General features: G+C 36.8%; 1 protein-coding gene across 1 annotated transcript in view; it reads left to right on the top strand.

Annotated features, from left to right (window-relative positions):
• The first annotated feature begins 13,176 nt into the window (after positions 1-13,176).
• Positions 13,177-20,817, top strand: part of LOC115427310 (homeobox protein EMX1-like) — a 48,576-nt gene continuing 40,935 nt past the window's right edge. The window contains exon 1 of the mRNA XM_030145823.1: positions 13,177-13,770. Coding sequence (XP_030001683.1) covers positions 13,380-13,770 — 391 coding nt within the window. The 5' untranslated portion in view covers positions 13,177-13,379. The remainder of the gene's footprint in view (positions 13,771-20,817) is intronic.

The following is a 20,817-nucleotide window of genomic DNA, read 5'->3' as shown; positions in this document are numbered from 1 at the left end:
TGCTGGTGTGACTGTGATTCTATTCATTTTTCCTTTTTTTTGGTCATTTCTACGTCCTGGTCTGTTTCTACAACCATCATGTCACATTTTCTCTGAGCTGTAGATAATTTTTTTTTTTTTTTTCAGAACTGGACCGTTTATTTTCCAAATACACACCTTCTTCTAACATCAGTGTTGAATTTTTACTCTTGAGGCCACAGCACTCCTGCCTTAAAACTGAAGCTCTATGATCAAATACATGTAATAAACTCACATTTAACTGTTTATGACCAGAATATTCAGTTTTTAGAGTTTCTTCCACTGGATTTTTCACGTTTTTGGATGTTTCTCATATTATTGCCAGATTTCACTGTGGAGTCGACACACTCTAAATACAGTTACTGTGGAAAAGATTTGGACTTATACTGTTTTTTGTTTAGTTTAGTTTAATTAATTTTAGGTTTGTTTGTTTTTTTTTGTTTTTTTTTTTAATTTTCATTATTGCTGGTGTGACTATGACTCTATTCATTTTTTCTTTTTTTGTCATTTCTACATCCTGATGTTGTTTCTACAGCCCTCACATTTTCTCTGAGCTGTAGATATTTTATTTTATTATATTTTATTTTATTTCATCATTTATGGACTGGTCGTTTTCATTCTCATGCCTCGATACTGTATCATCTACGACAAATATCTGATACAAATACATTTCATAAACTCAGATTTAATGGTTTATGACACGAATATTTACAAGAAAAGCTGAAAATTAGAGCACGACACCAGAAGAATTCAGTTTTCAGAGTTTCTTCCACTGGATTTTTCACATTTTCAGACGTTTCTCATACTCTCAGATTCCACTGTGTAAATTATTGGAGCTGTTACTGTTTTGACTCTGATGTTACATGTTTTTATTTTCATTATTGCTGGTGTGACTGTGACCTTATTCCTTTTTTCTTTTTTTTTAATCACTCCTGCCTTTAAAGATGTGAAAACCTTCACCAGTTGAGTATTGTTTGGGATCATGATGATGCATTTGTGTGAGTTCTATACGACGTGGGTTTGTTTCGTCAGGTTTTCTCCTTATGCACGAGCACTTTGAGGATTCTTCCACAACAGTTTGTGTAAGAGAGGTTTGTATAGACCATAGTTTCTCATCTTGTATCTCTGGTGTTTTTGTTGTTTTTCAGCGTGTCTTTAGTTCACGCATGTTTCACTTCTTTTTTTTTTTTTGGCTCTTACTGAATAAAAAAAAACTGCACCAGACGCTGATGGATCTGTGACTTTAAGACCTGGATCAAACACACATCATTTATTTAATTCTCCAGTTTTGTTTTTTCACATTTTGTCTTTTTTTTTATTCACAGGACACGTCTGGACATGACGCTGATTCAGAGTTCGATTAGTTCTGACCCTCGGAAAATTATAAACTATGATTAACCCTCTGGTTTCTGCAGATACTTATGTTTTTGTGTATTTCATCAACATGAGCCATAAACAGCAAAAACAAAACCAAACTAGAAAAGCACTCGGACAGCGCAGACCCCCCCCCCCCCCAGTCACCACCAAAATGTAATCCTTTGTTCCTTGTGCCAGTATCAACATTTCCTGAAAATTGAATCAAAATCCTTTAACTTTTTCAGTTATCTTGCTAACAAACAGACAAACCCTGATGAAAACAACCTCTGCTGTCCTTGGTGGAGGTAAAAAAAAAAAAAAAAATCAAAAAGCTTTTTCTTTTTTCAATATTCTACATATAAATTGTATTAGTTATTTTTTTTCCATCCTGTCATCTGTCAGTGATTAACACCAAGTTTGGTTCATATTATTATTATTTTTGGTTTTAGGCCAAATGTTAAATGTTAAAATGTGTGTTTTGTACTCAGTTGGTCGAAGGGTGTTAGTGTAGGAATTTAACACTGTTTATTATGGGATGGATTTAAAGGATGGAAAAATGAACAACTGTTGAATTCTGTGAAAAATAACATGTTCTATAATAACATGAAATGTAAAGTGTGTTTCATATACTTACCTGGACACTGGAGGGTTAAAGTAAACGGTTAATGTAATATTTATTTATTTATTTATTTATTTATTTAATGGAAAGAAACTAAATAAAACGAAACAAAGCAAAATAAGACAAAGACAAACTAACATTTAAATGAACAGAATCTATCTTCAAGTATGTGCAAGTCTGAATTTTGTACGGTCAAAAAGGAGTAGGAAGAAGTTTAAACGTATTTAATCCAACCCCTGAAAGTGCTTTTTTTTGTTAAATGTCTTAGATTAAATCTTAAAGTCCACTTTTCAGGTACATCTGATGGGTTCTTTTCAGATCCACTGTGGTTTTGAACAGAGGAAATATTACAAAACCAGTGTCATGTCCAAATACTTATGGACCTGAGTGAATTTGCATTAAAAAAAAAAAACAAAAACACCTCAGTAGTAGTCGTACAGTACCTTGTAGTTGATGTGTTTGACCACTAGAGGGCAGCAGAGTCCTGTCCTACTGTCAAAGACCTGAACTGACCTGCACACTCTGAATCAACTTTGAATTAGGTGTATTTGTACAATTGTTAAGTATTAGTCAATTATCAGTAAAACACAGGGAAATTAAATCTGTAAATTTTTACTAAAGATAGAAATGATGAAATCTTCGTTTTCTGCTGATCCACAACGATTACAACTGGAACGAACATCTGTGATAAACACGACGTTTACAGCAGAATGAAATAATATCAGTGTATTTTATGGAGGAACGTCAGAAAGGACAGTGATGCAGAAGGAAGGAGGAAAAAAGAACATTTAACTTTAGGGCTGTAAGAAAATATCAGTTCTGCAATATATCGTGATATTTCATTTCACAATACTGTATCGATATTAAAAAAGGACTATCGATATTTTTAGGTATTTATTCAAATGCAGATATTGTGGAGGTTCATTTTTGTTTTTTCTTTTTCGTTTATATTTTATTTATTATTTTTTAACACTGTTATTAAATAATGTTGGTTCCTTTGTTGGGATTGAACTCAAATCCTGTTCTGATGTTAGTTGTGAACTAATAGAATCTGAACATTTGAACAGGATCTGAAACTGTCATGTCTGTGAAACTGAATTTCAGTTTGAACACAGTTTGAACATTTTATGATAGAACATTAGATCCTGTTGGGATGAAATAAAAATGTGTTTAGTGTTTGTGCAGATTTATGCTGTAATTCAATTCTTCAAGGAAATCATTTTTAAAATAATTGCCTTTTTAACAGTATTGTGATATATCATGATATATCGTGATCCTAGTATTGGGATCTGTATTGTGTCACCAGACTCTTGCCGATACACAGCCCTGTTTAACTGTAAAAACTCCTTAAACACCGTCTCAGACCTAATACACCTTTAATTCTGCACTAAAACACAAATGTCCTTCCAACAAAAAACAAAATCTGTCAATTAACTGATTATTCATCTACAGAAGAGGATTAGGGCCACTGAAAAAAAAGGTCCAATATTTTTTTAAATTATTGTTCTGATTAAAGTCAGAATTCTGACTTTTTTCTAATAATAATAATAAAATAAAATATGGGACCTTAATTTGTTGGTTTCCCAGTGGCCCTAAGCCTCTTCCGTATCATCCACATCTGTAATAGTAACTGTAAATATATTCATGTTCAGTTAAATGAAAAAAATCCGACATATTTTTTTCTTTCTTCCATTAACGTCCACTTGTTACATTAGTTGAAAATCCAACATTTTCACGTCAACTTATAAAATATATGAAGTATTGTCCTTCATTTTACTGTTTTATCATATTTCTATCATTTTGTATTTATGTATAAAAGGTAGAAATACTTTATTACTTTACTCAATAGAAGTACTCGTTCTCTACTTTAAACGAACGTCTGTTTTTACTGATAACTTTAGTTTTCCCACAGATTTACATGAATATTAAATATTTATTACATTTTCAGAACAGGCTTTAGTTTTTTTTTTAAAGGTGGATTATGGATTATTTTACTTTGGTTCATGTGCAGCTTCAGAACATTCGACTGAAAAGAACAGATGAAACAACAGAGGAAATCACAAAATATAGAAAAAAGAAAAGATAAAAATGATGTGAAAGTGAAACTGAAGACAAACAACAAAGAAAAACTGAATAAAATAAAAAACAGCTCAGACCCTGGACTCAGGCCTGCGGTTCCACCAGGTTCTGGTTCTGGTTCTGGTTCTGGTTCCGGCTCCAGCTCTGATTCTGGTTCCGGTCCTGGTTCTAATTTTGATTCTGGTTCCGGTTCTGGTTCCTGTTCAGGTTCCACTTCTGATTCTAGTGCTGATTCTGGTTCCAGTTCTGGTTCTGGTTCCGGTCCTGGTCCTGGTCCTGGTCCTGATTTTGATTCTGGTTCCAGCTCTGGTTCCAGTTCTCATTCTGGTTTTGGTTCTTGTTCCGGTTCTGGTTCTGATTTGGTTCTGATGTTTTACTGGAGGAAGTGGAGCGTCATGTGACCTGCTGAAAACATCCACAAATGAAACCAGAACGGACCTAAAGGATCAGTTTAACCAGACCAGACCTGGTCCTGCAGGTCCAGGTCTGTGTGGGTTGGACTCGGGTCACAGAGTCTGGAGGTATGTCACACTGTTCCTATGATGCATCAGACACAGAAGAACACTTGACGACCTGAACACGGACGAACAGGGTTCCCACAGGGTCTTACAAAGTCTGAAAATCTGGAGGAACCTGGAAGAACCCTGTAGGAACCTGGAAGAACCTGGAACAACCCTGGAAGAACCTGTAGGAACCTGGAAGAACCTGGAACAACCCTGGAAGAACCTGTAGGAACCTGGAAGAACCCTGGAAGAACCCTGGAGGAATCTGGAAAGACCCTGTAGGAACCTGGAAGAACCCTGTAGGGACCTGGAAGAACCTTGGAAGGACCCTGGAAGAACCCTGTAGGAACCTGGAAGAACCCTAGAGGAATCCTGGAAGAACCTGGAAGAACCCTGTAGGAACCTGGAAGAACCCTGGAAGGACCTTGGAAGAACCCTGTAGGAACCTGGAAGAACCCTGTAGGAACCTGGAAGAACCCTAGAGGAACCCTGGAAGAACCCTGTAGGAACCTGGAAGAACCTTGGAAGGACCCTGGAAGAACCCTGTAGGAACTTGGAAGAACCCTAGAGGAATCCTGGAAGAACCTGGAAGAACCCTGTAGGAACCTAGAAGAACCCTGGAAAGACCTTGGAAGAACCCTGTAGGAACCTGGAAGAACCCTAGAGGAACCCTGGAAGAACCCTGTAGGAACCTGGAAGAACCCTGGAAGGACGTTGGAAGAACCCTGTAGGAACCTGGAAGAACCCTGGAGGAACCTGGAAGAACCTGGAAAACCCCTGGAAGAACCTGTAGGAACCTGGAAGAACGAGGACGACTGAAGAAACGCAGACATGGAAACCTGGAAATATGAATGAATGAAATCCAAAAGACTTGAAAACATGAACAGAAGAACAATGATGATGAAAAATGCACATTTTTTTCTCTTTGTTCTAGTTTTTAAAAAGTGAAGTTACACACTTTTGTTTCTTTCTCGTTCCTTATAAAATGGAGGAAGTTTGTTGGAAAATCGTTGTGGTCTTCAGGATTTTGCGGTTGTTTTTCCGTCGTCTGTACAGGAGGCTGGTGCGTTGGTTTCTTTGTTCTCTGGTTTCTCCGCCTTTAAAACTGGTTCATTCTCCTGTCAGCGCTGATACGCTGCAAAAAATGAACATCTGACGAAGATAAACTGACTTGAACTTGGAATATTTATATTGAACGATCATTTTTAAAAATTTATTTAGCGTACTTTCCGGGCTATAAGCTGCAGGTGTCCACGTTGTGACATGAGATATTTCCACAGACAGATGATTTAAATATTTATTTCCATCCCTTAACTGCTTTTTTCCAAACAGTGTCTGTAAAACGGCAGGAACAGGCTGGTTCAAAAACTTACAGAAGTCACTGATCTGTATCTTCCTCTTCCTCCTGCTCATTAAACCACTGCAGTCGTCTTCTCCAGTGTTCTTCAGCTGAACATCCTCAGCTCCGTCACACTCCTTCTACGTCTCTCCTCCGTTGTCTCTTCGTGCTGCAGCTCTATTTCCTTCTTTATAGACTCATCCATTGGTTTGAACTTCGCAGCTGCATCATATGCATTTCTTTGTGTGTTTTCCATGATGAGGGTTCGTGCAAAAATGATTGTTCAAAGTTCAGCTTCAAACTTCTCCTCTTCATCACCTCTTCCTCCTGTCTGTCTCCCTTTTGTGCTTCCTGTTAGAGCGCCCCCTGGAGGCCGTTAGCCCGTATAAACCTACACTGGAGCTGCATCGCTGTATAAGCCGCAGGGTTCAAAACGAGAAAAAAGTAACGGCTTATCGTCCGGAAAGTACGGCATTTATTGAGGCTTAATCTTGTTCAGATTATTTGACTTGTTCCAAGTATTTTCATCTTGTTCGACCCCACTGAGATACTACAATAAGAAATGTATCCTTCTATAATCCTTAGATAATATTTTTCTTATTTTAAGAAAACTTGATAGGTGTAATTTTCTTATAATTTTACTGGAAACAGGACAGAGTTTGGGGCGACACGGTGGTGCAGTGGTTAGCACTGGTGCCTCACAGACAGAAGGTCCTGGGTTCGATTCCAACACCAGTCGACGGGGGGTGGGACCTTTCTGTGTGGAGTTTGCATGTTCTCCCCGTGTCTGCGTGGGTTCTCTCCGGGTACTCTGGCTCCTCCCACCATCCAAACACATGCACTGATAGGTTAATCTAAATCGCCCATAGGTGTGAATGTGACAGTGACTGTTTGTCTGTATATGTTCAGTCTGTGATGACCTGGTCACATGTCCAGGGTGAACCCCGCCTTCACCCATATGCAGCTGGGATAGGCTCCAGGAGACCCCCGTGACCCTAGTGAGGATAAAGCGAGTTCAGAAAATCAATGAAAGGACAGTTTAATTTTCTTATTTTTGTACAGGCCTTTTTTATAGTGTGTACATGTGGAATTGCCACTACTCTGCTAAGTGCTAATGCTAATGCTAATGCTAGGTACTGTTTGTGTATTATGGGTAAACTGCAGAAACTACTAGAATATTTAGAATAAAATGAGTTAACCTTTAACCTTTATCAGATTTATAACTCACTATATTCTGTTTCTGTTGACATTTTTTACATCTGAACTTTCTGACGTAGACAAACTGACTTGAATTTGGAATATTTGTCTTGAAAGATCTTTTGTTATTATTTATTTATTTACTTATTGAGACTTAATCTTGTTCATATTATTTGACTTGTTCCAATCTTGTTTGACCCCACTAAGATACTACAGGAAGAACTGTATCGTTTTTATAATCCTTAGATAATATTTTTCTTATTTTAAGACTTGATAGGTGTAATTTTCTTATAACTTTACTTGAAAAAAAACAGAGTTTAATTTTCTTATTTTTGTACAGGTCTTTTTTTACAGTGTTTACACATGGAATTGCTACTAGTCTGCTAAGCGCTAATGCTAATGCTAATGCTAGGTACTGTTTGTGTATTATGGGTAAAATGCAGAAACTACTAGAATATTTACAATAAAATGAGTTAACCTTTAACCTTTAGCAGATTTATAACTCACTCTATTCTGTTTCTATTTATAGTTTATACATCTGAACTTTTTGGGAGTTGAGTTTATAAATTAGAAGTAAAATGGGTTTTGTCTGGAGATCATGTTTTTTTGGCTTTGGTTTCTTGGTTTTTGCTTCGAAACCAAAGTTTTGTTTGGGTTTTACTTTAAATCTTGGGTTTCTTTCTGTCTCGTTCCTTAGAAAATGGAAAAATGGAGGAAGTTTGTTGGAAAATGGTTGTGAACTTCAGTATTTTCCGGTTGTTTTTCCGTCGTCTGTAAAGGAGGCGTCCAGACCCTGACACCTCCTCCTCCTCCTCCTCTGATTCAACTCCATCTCCTTCCGAACAGCGTCTTCGTGGAACTACTGTATCATGGCTGTTTAGCTTCGCCGCTCGCCGCCCTGCGTCTCCGCCGGCCTTTTCACTTCAAACACAAAGAGATTAGACGCCAAAAAGGGAGAAATTTGCAGTTATTTCCTGTTAATATCTGGCTGTTGTGGGGCTCTAATGAGAGGAGTGGCCCCTTCGCTTTGCAGAGGCTTAGCCGCCGCTCCGTGGCTCCGGCGGCGACACAATAATGGCACTTTAACTCAGCCTCACACCCGGCGCTCACAACAACTCACACCACTTAATTCCTCCTTTCAAAGCGCCAGAGGCAAAATTAATCGACGCTAATGGCCGCCTTCAATCAAAGCCGAGCCGGGGCCAAATCTGCCAGTAAGACCTATTAATTAACTCAGAGAGGGGGGGTGGGGGGCGCGGGGCCGAGGGGGGGCGGGGGCAGGATGACGAGCAGAAAGGGGCTCTCAGGTTCACACGGGCCCCCCCATTGAAGACGGAGGCGGGGGGGCTTTGTGGAGCATCCCAGGCCGCAATTAGAGGCTCCTGAATGGGCTGGCGTTTGTCCCCGGGTCCCGGAGACGACGACGATGATGATGATGATGACGATGACGATGGACGACGAAGAAAAACACCCAAGTCTGATTTAGGGATGTAATGATATGAAAATTTCATATCATGGTTATTGTGACCAAAATTATCACGATTATCATTATTACCGTGGTATCATTGAAATTGTGGTCAAAATGTTCAAAAAGTACTAATACACACAGAAATAATTTAATCAAGTTGTATTTAAAAACAAAAAAAAAAAACCGATAAAATAATTGGCACAATGCACTTTCTGTGTCAGAAACATTCAAATATTAACCCTTAGTGGTCTGAGCCTATTTGTCCGTTTTTCAGTCCTTTTGATTTGGCCTTTATATACTATAGAAACACATGTTTACTATCCCCATGTTTGGGGATCTGTGTTTTCAGCACAACTTCATCTATATCATCTGTCTATTATTTTTTCCCTTTAACCTACTGTATCAACACAAAAGGACAAAAAACACACAAAAAATATGAAATCCGATTTGAAAAATGTATATACTTTATTGCCTAAATAACCTCCTCAGACCCAGCTGTGGGTTTTCTGTCCACATCTGTGGACAAGAGTTTCACAGCTTTATACAAAAAAAGAAAAGAAAAGAAAACTCCACCACAAAGGACATTCCATAAAAATTTTCAAAACTGCATCTGAAAAAACTTTTGCATCATGATGTTTCCAATATAAGCACTGATTGAATAAAAACAAAAAAAGCTGGTGCTGCTGACATTTGGGTCTGAGGAGGAGAGCACACAGATGTTTAACGAACCTTTTCACAGACTTTAAAGTGAATATTGGTTCCAAATATTAGGGATATAAAATTCCAATTGTAATAAATTAAAACCTGAACTCATATGTTTGACATAAAAGCAGATCTTTACTTCGGCGTTTTCTCTGGAAAAGTGCGGTAATCAAACAGTTATTATGATAATTACAATTTAAACGGTAATACTAACCGTCTGCAATTTTACTGCAGTTTATCGTTATGCTGGTAATCATTACAGCCCTAATCTGATTTAATGAGTGAAAGATTCCATCGACGGCAAACATTCACGACAATTTAATAAAATACAACAAATGACGACGGTTTCAAACAGTTTTATAAAAAAGACAAAATAAAATAAAAATATAAAGAAATGGCACATCAGTGAAACACAAACTGAATAAACAAGAGAAATAATGAACAGGGTCCAGTCTGATTATAGATGTTTTTCCTTCATTTGTTTTTTTTTTTAATTATTTGCTGATTATTTTATTCATTTTTATTTCTTTTGTTCATTTAGTCTCTTCATATTTTTATTTACTTTGTTGGTTTGATTTCTTCTTTTTATTTCTTCAGTTCCACAGAAGGTTTTGTCCCACATGTGGTTTATCAGAACCTGGTCCTGGTCTTCAGGTCCTCTGGTTTTGTGATCTCCTAGTCCTGGACTTCAGGTTTTGTGGTCTCCTGGTCCTAGTCTTCTGGTCCTGGGCTTCAGGTTTTGTGGTGTCCTGGTCCTGGTCTCCTTGTCTTAGTCTTGTGGTCTCTTGGTCCTAGTCTCCCAGTCCTGGTCTCCTGGTCCTAGTGTCCTGGTTCTGGTCTTAAGGTTTTGTGGCCTCCTGGTCCTAGTCTTCTGGTTCTGGGCTTCAAGTTTTGTGGTGTCCTGGTCCTAGTCTCCTGGTCCTGGTCTCCAGGTCCTAGTCTCCTGGTCTCTTGGTCGTAGTCTCCTGGTCCCAGACTTCAGGTTTTGTGGTGTCCTGGTCCTGGTCTCCTTGTCCTAGTCTCCTGGTCCTGAACTTCAGGTTTTGTGGTGTCCTGGTCTCCTGGTCCTAGTCTCCTTGTTCTAGTCTCCCGGTCTCCTGGTCCTAGTCTCCTGGTCTCCTGGTCCTTGTCTCCTGGTCCTGGTCTCCTTGTCCTAGTCTCCTGGTCTCCTGGTCCTAGTCTCCTGGTCCTGGTCTCCTTGTCCTAGTCTCCTGGTCTCCTGGTCCTAGTCTCCTGGTCCTAGTCTCCTGGTCTCTTGGTCCTAGTCTCCTGGTCCCGAACTTCAGGTTTTGTGGTTTCCTGGTCCTAGTGTCCTGGTCCAGGTCCTGCTTGAGGTCCAGTTCCAGGTCCTGGTTCTGGTCCTGGTTCTGGTCCTGGTTCTGGTCCAGGTGTATCTGATGTGTTGGTGTTTTCCTTCAGCGTCGTCGTGGTAACGGGAGCTGAACGTTTCCTGCTGTGGTTCACACTGAAGGAGGAAACACAGGAGGGAGGGGTCCTCTGACCTTTGACCCCAGGGTCGAGTGTCTTGTTCCAGGTCAATTGGTTTGTCGCTCATCATGACACACACACGCACGCATGCACACACGCATGCACACACACACACACACACACAAAGTGGCATCAGTGACACATTTTTTTTTATGTGTTTATGAAACTTTTCACCATTTGCTGTTTTTTGTTTCATATATTTAGTTTTTTAAAAACATAGTCAGTATTTATCTCCACTTTAGGATCATTTACACATAAATCAGGGTTCGTACGAGTCTTTGAAATCCTTGAATATGTTTGAATTTTAAAGTTGAGTTTTTAAGGGTCTGAAAAGGACTTAAATTCTAACTGTGATCGGACTTATCTATCTATCTATCTATCTATCTATCTATCTATCTATCTATCTATCTATCTATCTATCTATCTATCTATCTATCTATCTATCTATCTATCTATCTATCTATCTATCTATCTATCTATCTATCTATCTATCTATCTATCTATCTATCTATCTATCTATCTATCCATCCATCCATCCATCCATCCATCCATCCATCCATAATATTCCTTACACAGAGCTGATACATTTATAAAAATACAACTTTATGTCATAAATAATTCCAGGTGTTTTCAGGTTGACTCAGGTACATTTTTATTTTTGTCTTTGTGTGAATGTGTCTGAAAAACACAGAGTGACCTCCCTTTATTTGGATAAAACTTTGTGTTCTCCTTTAATTCCTAAACTTTTTGCTATTATGAAACATAATTTTAGATGTTTATACATTATATAACGTACATCATTGTAATAAAAAGTGTGAATAATAATCCTGAGTATCTGTATTCCAGTGTTAAGGTGAAAATGACCTTTAAAAGTGCTTGAATTTGACCTTAAAGAATGTGTGTGAACGCTGATAAAGACAAATGACTTTAAGGATGAATTTACACCAAAACCCCCAGATACAAGTTTTAGATCATGAAGGAATTAAACAATGAAACGAGCAAAAATCAACCAAAAAATTTAGAAAATAAACAATAAAACGAGAAAAAATTAAGAAAAACAAAAAACAAAAAACAAAAAACCAAATAAAAAGGAAATAAGCAACAAAATGAAAAAGGTGAAGGAAAATAATCATAGTAACGTCCTCTGAAAAAACAATAAGAAATTCAATTTTTTGTCATTTTTTCTCTTCATAAATGTGTGGTTGTTGTTCTGAAGTATTCCTGCAGCCCTGGGGTGTCAAACATACGGCCCGTGGACCAGAACCGGTCTGTCAAAGGGTCCAGTCCGGTCCTGAGGTCAAAAACATAAAACTGAAGATTATTTTAGTTCAGGTTCAACGTTCAGACCAATGTGATAAATACTCTGATAATAACCTAGAAATAATAACAACTACAAATGTTTCTGTGTTTTAGTGCAAAAAAGAAAAATTACATGAAAATATTTACTTTTACAAACTGTCATTTGAGAAGAAAAAATAAACTGAACAAATATGAACAAACTGAAATGTCTTCATAAACCGGTGGAATTATTCTAATATTCTGTCTGTTATTAAATGCTGATGTATTTTAGATCTACTGTATCTGTGCGTTAGAATGAACATGTGTAAATGATAAACTGAGGCAGAATATTATTCAAATTATACTGATTTTTATTTTAAAAAAATTCAGGTTATTCATGTAATTCACATTTTTTAGAGGATAGTTTGTAGATTTTCATCATGTAATTTTACATTTTTCACTCTAAAACATAGAGAAAAGTTTGTATTTGACATTATTTTAGGTTATTTTGTTATTATTTAAATGGTCTAACCTGTTTTAGATCATATTAAACTGAATGTAGAACCAAAACTAATAATATTCATTTAAACTTTTATTCCAGTCTGAAGACAAACAAACAAAAAATCCAACGAAAAACCACAAAGAAAATGTTTATGAGTAAAAACACCATCATAAACAGACGAGGATGTCAGTTTAGAAACAAAGCAGAAAATAAAGACAAACTCATCTGTGTTTACAAGAATTAACAGTTAAATAATTAAAAATCATCATAATTAGTAATCAGCTCATCATCCTCATCACCATCAGCAGCAGGAGCATCCCTCCTCCTCCTCTTCCTCCTCCTCCTCCACTGTCAACAAAATGGCTGTTGATGGGTCGGCTGTGCGCATGCGCAGCGCACCTCTGGCGGAGGGCAGGGCAGGTACGTCGGATCAGCCCGCGGACCGACAGACGCTCCCGGCTCGGCTCACGCGCAGCAGCATGAGGCGGCGGCAGCAGGTTTGAAGACGCACTGACCGACCCGAGCCCGCAGGACGCACCGGAGGACGCACCGGAGGACGCACCGGAGGACGCACCGGAGGACGCACCTGGACGCGCACTGTGAGGGTCAGTCCGCAGCGGACGGACACCGGCCCCGCCCGGACACAGGTGAGGGTGAACTTCCCGCGGCTCCCGGTGCCGCTCACCCGGACTGAGGAAGCAGGACTTTGGAGAGTTATGGGTCTGGGGAGGCGGCGACTCTGAGCCCCGAGCCCGGACTGGACCGAGCGGACGCCCGGTTGTCGCGCGTTCATCACCCCGTCCCTCCTCCGCCTCAGCTCCGGTTCGAACATGTTCCATCACGGCAGCAGCAAGAAGTGTTTCACCATCGAGTCCCTGGTCGGGAAGGACCCGAACAGCGGCGGCTCCGGTGGGGACGAGCCCATCCGGCCCACGGCGCTCCGGTTCCCAGAGTCCCTGCACCCCGCCGCCGCCGCCGCGGCCGCCGCCGCCGGGGTGTTCGGCTCGTGCTTCCAGGGCGGCGGCGGGAGGACCCTGTACCCGGCGGGGGGACCGGACGTGGTGCTGCAGGAGCCCGGGACGCACGCGCAGAGCCCCGGCGGGCTGCCGCTGCACCCGCTGCAGATCCCCCCCCAGAGCTTCTTCAGCCCGCAGCACCGGGACGCGCTCAGCTTCTACCCCTGGGTCCTCCGGAGCCGCTACCTGGGGCCCCGCTTCCAAGGTGGGTCCGGGCCCGGGTCCGGGTCCGGGTCCGGGTCCGGGACGCGCGGTCCCCTCGGACCCGGTCTCCGGTTCTGCTCCTTTCTTTTCTTCCTCAGTCTGAGGCCGGAGTTTGGTTTCAGGGTTTTATCTTTTATTTGTTCGTTTCCTCCGGTTTTTCTCCGGTTAATGTTTCCCTGATGCTTCCGTTTGTTTCGTTTGTTTCTTTAGTTTCGTTTGTTTGTGTTTAATAGTTTATTTTATTTAATTTTGTTGTGTTCGGATGTGAAGGCCTGTTGTGTCTGTTTCATCTGTGCTTGTTGCTTCAGTTTTTCATCTGCTTCTCTTCTTAAATGTTTTTCATGTGAATCCAACAGGTTTGAGTTGCACGTGTTCAGGAACCCAGACCTGTTTTTATCTGTCCTTTTTCCTTTTTCTTTTTTCTTTTTTTCTTTTCGTTCCCTGTTTGTCAGCTCTTTTTTGATAAATCCTCCTCCTCTGTTTAATCGCTTGTGTTTCATTATTTTTGGATTTAAAAACACACTTTAATATTTCTTTGTGTCTTCATATTGTTCAGTTTTTCGTCTGTCATTTATTAACTGATTAATTTTTAATAGAAATTTACAAAGTAATTTAGTTTATAGAAAAGGTTGGTTTGAATTGTTAGTTGAATGTTTTTGTTAATTTATTTTTAGGAACACAAAATAAAGGTTCTTGGCCTTTTTTGGGGAAAATAATGGTTTGTATTGTTTGATTTTTTTCCCGAGAGTTTTTTTTTTTTTTTTTTACACGTCCTGCAAACAGTGAATAATGATCTTTATAAATAATCACACAATTTACTTTAATAATTAAATCGTGTTTCAGTTTTTTTAAGGATCAGGAAATAAAACTGTTTTATATTTTCTTTCTTTTCTTTTCCTCTCGTGTTAATAATAATATAATTTAGTGTAAAAATAATCTAAATAATTAAAAATAACACCGAGCCTTTTAGTTTTTCAGTTGTTTAACGGCTGTTTTGTTGTTCTTTGTTTTATTTCTTATTAACTTCGAGCTTCGTTTCGTGAGGTTTTACGGCAGAAAATCTCAGATCACAGATAAATGAAAGGTCAAAGGTCACGTCACCTCCGACACATGTCATTAAATGAACATTAAAGCCTCGTTTCTGTTTTATTACTTTGATCATTGATCATTAATTAATGCCACAGTTGCCGCATTAACTATCATTTTCACGAACTTATGTGTACTTTTTTCGTTTTTATTTTGACATAATTTGCTGAATGCTTCTATTTTTTTCTCTGTTTTTAACACCTGCTTCTCTCGTCGTTTTAATCTTTTTCCAGATTTTCTTCGCAGTAAATTTTTACATATTTAGTTCTTGAAAATATTGAGATTTTTTCTTCTAATTCTTGAAATAATCTTCAACTATTTTCTTCTATTTTGCGTCAAATTTGCGCCGTAAATATTGAAACTGTTCAGTTCCTCCCATCATTAAATGACTAAAGTTCATTTACGTTGGTTTTATTTTAAACATATCATTGAAAATATTTTCTTCTGTTAAGTTTCTTCAAGTAAAAATCTGGAAAAAGTCCCGTTAAAGCTTCTGTGCATCTGCAGATGTTTATTATAAAATAACAGGCAGAAAAATGTCACGTAAACGCTCGTTATTTTCGGAAAATTGTTTCTGTTAATTAATTAATTATCCAGACGATTACATTTATTTTATTTCACTCACGAAAACTCACGTTCAAGTGAAATATTTTTGTAATGAGTTTCACCAAAAAAATCGGAAAGTCTGAATCTATTTTGAATAAATTTGCAATATTTTCTGATTAAAAACATCTGCAGGTGGAAGCGGAAAGTCAGAGTTTTTACACAAAATAAAACAAATGAACTGATAATAAATGAACAAAGGGTCTGTTTTTAATTTTTTTATTCTTTAAATGTCTGATTATTGATTATCAACTGATAATAATAAATAAAAACAACTAATAATCATAATAATAGCTTATTAATAATAATAATAATAATAATAATAATAATAATAATAATAATAATAATAATAGACATTTAAGAACTTGACAGATCAATATAAGGGGAAGAAAAACCATGAATTAAAATTTAAAAAATAAAAAAAAGGATATATTTAATAAAATGTGACGTTTTTGCCTTAAAAATGAGCTAAATTAATAACTTATCTATAATCTATTATTGTGATGGAATCTAATTATATTTAAAATCAAAATAATAAAAACAGTAAAAAAAATTTAAGTAAAACAACCCTTTTTCTATTTAGTGAATGTAAAGTTAATTTAGACAAACGATACATTAAACCAAAGACAATAAAATACATGTAAATTAAAGGTATTGTCATAAATACAGAATAAAACTGTTAAACTGCAGTAATAGTCTTTTACATAAACACACTTTTTTCATCTTAAACACAGATTTAAAAAAAAAAGTCCAACATTAAATTAAATGTAAATGTATTATTTTCATAAAAACAGTCGAACTGATGTTAATATTCTACTGTTATTTAAGTTTTTTCCCGTCTTTCTTTTACATTTATTTGTGATCATTCAGTGTTTCACTCGTCTTTGTGTTTTTCCTTTTTCTGAACCTGATTATTTTCTCGTCTGAGTCTAAAATCTTCTGAATGTTTGTTTTTGTCGTTGCAGTTTCTTCGACTCTGTTTTATTTTTAGTTTCTTTCTTTCAGGATCTCGTCCAGTTTCTAAAATAGACCAGTTTGTCTTTTGTCGTTGGCTTTCTATTTGCAGATTTTACATCTCACGTCCTGGTGTTAAAGTCTGATGGTGAAACTAGAAAACTACAGTTTGGAAACAGTTGGTCAACATGTGGCTCTGGGCCCTGATGGGGCCGCGGCGTTGCATCTCAGAGGCCTTAAAGTCTGTCTGATTTAAGGTGGTCTGAGCTGAGTTAGTTGAGGTTTTTTTTGTTTGTTTGTTTGTTTGTTTTCTTTGGTTCATCTCCTAAAACCTGCTGCAGATGCTGATATTCAACAGCAGGGGTGTCACATAGGGCCGGACCAGTAAAATAAAATAGAATAAATATAAAATAAAAATCTATGAATCACTTTTCTCAACGTTTAAGAGTGAAAAAAGTAAAATTACATAATGAAAATATTTACATCTATAAACTATCCTTTAAAAATGTGAAAAAAAATGAATAACCTGAACTTTCCTAAGAAAATTAAGTGCAGTTTTAATAATATTATACCTTGATTTATTATACACATGTCCATTTTAATTTACAGATCACAGTGGATCTGCAAACACACAAAACATTTAATAATTTGGAGAAATTTGAAAAACATGAACACAATTAACAGAGAAAAAAAAACAAAAACCAACAAATATGAATAAAAGAAAAAATAAGAGGAAAACTTGTACAAAAATTAACAAAAACTTCAGAAAGATTAACAAAATTATGTTAAAATTACACTTAAGTCTTTTATGACATTTCAGTTTGTTCATATTTGTTCAAGTTATTTGTATTTTTTAAAAGAATAGTTTGTAAATGTAAATATTGTCATGTAACTTTTATACTTGTCATTATTTTTAGGTTATTATGAAGGTATTTTACTGGAGATCATATTTGTCTCCATGTCTTGAACTACAATGAGTTTTACGTTTTTTACTGTTAATATCTTCAGTGTGTTTTTTACATTTCGGATCGGACCCTTCGGTGGGCCGGTTTTGGCCCATGGGCCTTATGTTCGACACCCCTGTTTTACAGTTTTCTGCGTCTTGTGTGAAAATAAACGCTGAAGGAAAAGACTGTGATTTAATGCGACTTATTTAATGGATTTAATGACGTTTAAGTGAGAAATAGATGATTGGTTTAGTCGACTGGTTGACGCTGATGGGACAGTTTTAACTGGAAATAATGAAGAAAAAATAAGAATCAGCTCCAGATTTATTTATTTATCCATTGATTTATTGGTTTGATGAGAGTTTGACTTCAACAGTCACATAGTTTCTAATAAATATGTGCACGTTGGTGTTGAAAACATACAGGGGTTGGACAAAATAATGGAAACACCTTAAAAAATCAACAAAATATAATTTAATATGGTGTAGGTCCGCCTTTTGCAGCAATTACAGCCTCAATTCTCCGAGGTATTGATTCATACAACTTGTGAATTGTTTCCAAAGGAATTTGAAGCCATTCTTCAGTTAGAATACCCTCCAACTCTTTTAGAGACGATGGCGGTGGAAACCGACGTCTTACTTGAATCTCTAAAACTGACCATAAATGCTCAATAATGTTGAGGTCTGGGGACTGTGCCGGCCATACGAGATGCTCAACTTCATTAGAATGTTCCTCATGCCATTCTTTAACAGTTCTAGCTGTATGGATTGGGACATTATCATCTTGAGGTGAAGGTGTTTCCATTATTTTGTCCAACCCCTGTATAATCCACATCTGAAACGGTCGGTTTAACCTGTGGTTTCTAGAACATTTCCATCAGCGTTAGATAGAAGTTTACATCAGACATTAAATGAGCTTTTCCTCAGAGAAACTAGTATTATAAATGTACCTTCTAAATAAAAAGAAGAATATTCTGCACATATTTATAGGTTTTACTCGACTATAAATGAAGGTTCTGTTTGAGTTCTGTTTCCTGTTTTATCTGAAATGATTCCTATATTTGAATGAACTTAAAATTCCTCATGAAATGTTTTTATTGTTTTACAGTTTATCCTCCTGAGGCCCAGTAATACATTTTGGCCTCTTTAGTGGACAAGAGTTTTACAGCTTTACTTAAAAAAAAAAAAAAGATTTCCACTGCAAAGAATATTCTAAAAAAAAAAAAAAAAAAAAGCAGTATTTGTAAATCTGTGGCAACATGCCATTTCCAATCAAGGTGATTAATTATTTAATGTAAAAAAGCCCAAACTTATACTTTCCTGGTTCTCAGGAGGACATAGATTTGTAGAAGAATAAACAGTATGAGTCACGATGATCAAAACTTATTTCAATGTGAAAACACTTCTCATAAAAAACAAACAAAAACAACGAACATTAGACGCTTATCATTAATGTAATAATGAAATCGAAGCAGGAAAATCTGATAAATCAGACGTTTTCATCACCTCTGACCTGAAACGGTTCATTTAACGTGTGGTTTCTACTGAAGTGAAAGACTCTTCACTGTCTAAACACTGATGATCTAAATCAGGGCTGTCAAACATACGGTCTGCGGTCCCAAACTGGGACGCCAGAGGGTCCAATCCAGCCCGTTGGATGAATTTATGAAATACAAAAATGACACTTCAGATTCCACATAAAGCTGTATTTTAGTCATAAGTGGATCAGACCAGTCATAATAACCAATTTATAACAACAACTCCAGATTTTCCATCTTTTTTTGTGTAAAAAAGTAAAATTAAATGAAAATGTGTAAATTTACAAAGTAGCCTTTCACAAAAAATGTAAATAATCTGAAAAAATAAGCATAATTTTAACAATATTCTGTCTGTTATTAAATGTTTTTGTGCATTTTCAGATCCAGTGTGAAATATATGTTATATAATATACATGTGTCAACAATAATTGTGTTAAAATAACACTTATTTTTCTTAAGAAATTTCAGGTTGTTCATGTTATTCACATTTTTTAAAGGATAGTTTGTAGATGTAAATATTTTCATCATGTAATTGTACTTTCTTTTTTACCGTAATTATTTTACTGGTTCTGATCCACATTAGATCATATGGGTCTGAACGTTGAACCAGAACTAACATGAGTTTAACAGAACTGATGTAAATGAACGACAGAACATTAACACATAAACATCCACTGTTACTTTACTGTCAGTTCCCAAATCAAATTTTCTCTCTATTTAACTTTTCTTAAGCAATTTATCACCATTTATTATGATATTATCCGTTGTATTTTGTGTTTCTTCAATAAAACTCAGGTATTTTCCTAAATTTAATTGACTGATCATGTAGATGTTCATAAAAGTTCAGATTAAAGGAAACTGTCATAATATAAGAAACAGAGAAAAATGAAGAAACTGTGACTTTTTCAACAAAATGTAACATTAATTGAACATAAACCCAGTGTGTCCTTCCAATATGAATAAAAAAACAACAACAATATATCAGGAAATAAGAACAGAGTGAATATAAAATGACTAAAACTAAAACGTAAAATACGAACTGGAGTTGGAACTGGGAACAGGAGTTGAGAATTAGCACTAACTATAAACTCTATATGCATCACATCAGCTGCAAACTTGTAACTATGTTTGACTGCATTGTACCTGTCAAATAAATAAATAAAAATAGAATACAAAATTTAGCAAAAAGTTAAATAAGAATAGACCTAGAATTTGAATAAAATAGAAATAGACATAAAATATGAACAGACACAGTATTAACAGTATGTATATGTGAAGGAGTCTTTAAAATAGTGTCTGAACAGGACCTAGCATTAGCATTAGAATCAGTATTAGCATCAGTATTAGCATTAGCATCAGCATTAGCAGCAGTTTTAGCATTAGCATCAGCATTAGCATCAGCATTAGTTAGCTGCACAGACATTCACAGACCGACCCCAGATCCTCATCAGGACCATGTTCTAGAACACGGTGTCAGATACTGTTTCTAGTCTTGGGTGACGTTAACGTGGCCTGGTGGATTCAGGATCATTGTTTTGTGTGTGTGTGTGTGTGTGTGTGTTATTCAGGCCAACTTAGATGTAAATGTCTGAAAACGTTTTGTACATTTTTAAAATCAGCTCAGTCTGGATTATATCGACCATGTTCTTAAAAATCGGACTTTCATGTTTAGTTAAATTTAATTTTCTTTTACTAGTTTCTTCGTCTTCCGTTTGTCGTCGCTGCAGAAGTCGACGTCACCAAAGTTCATTTACATCAGATACAAACAAATGGCAGTGACTTCGTTTGTTTATAGTTAATTAGGATAATGAACCAAACTAAAGTGTCAGTTTCCACATCTCATGTTCTGATGTGTTTCATTATTTTGCTGAAACGTCCAGTTTTGACGTGGATGGAACTGAGCATGTGCAGAAGGGTCATG

Source organism: Sphaeramia orbicularis, chromosome 10 (assembly GCF_902148855.1).
Source record: "Sphaeramia orbicularis chromosome 10, fSphaOr1.1, whole genome shotgun sequence".
NCBI lineage: Eukaryota > Metazoa > Chordata > Actinopteri > Kurtiformes > Apogonidae > Sphaeramia > Sphaeramia orbicularis.
Note: the sequence above shows the minus strand (reverse complement) of the source record. Positions and strands in the feature narration are given on the sequence as shown.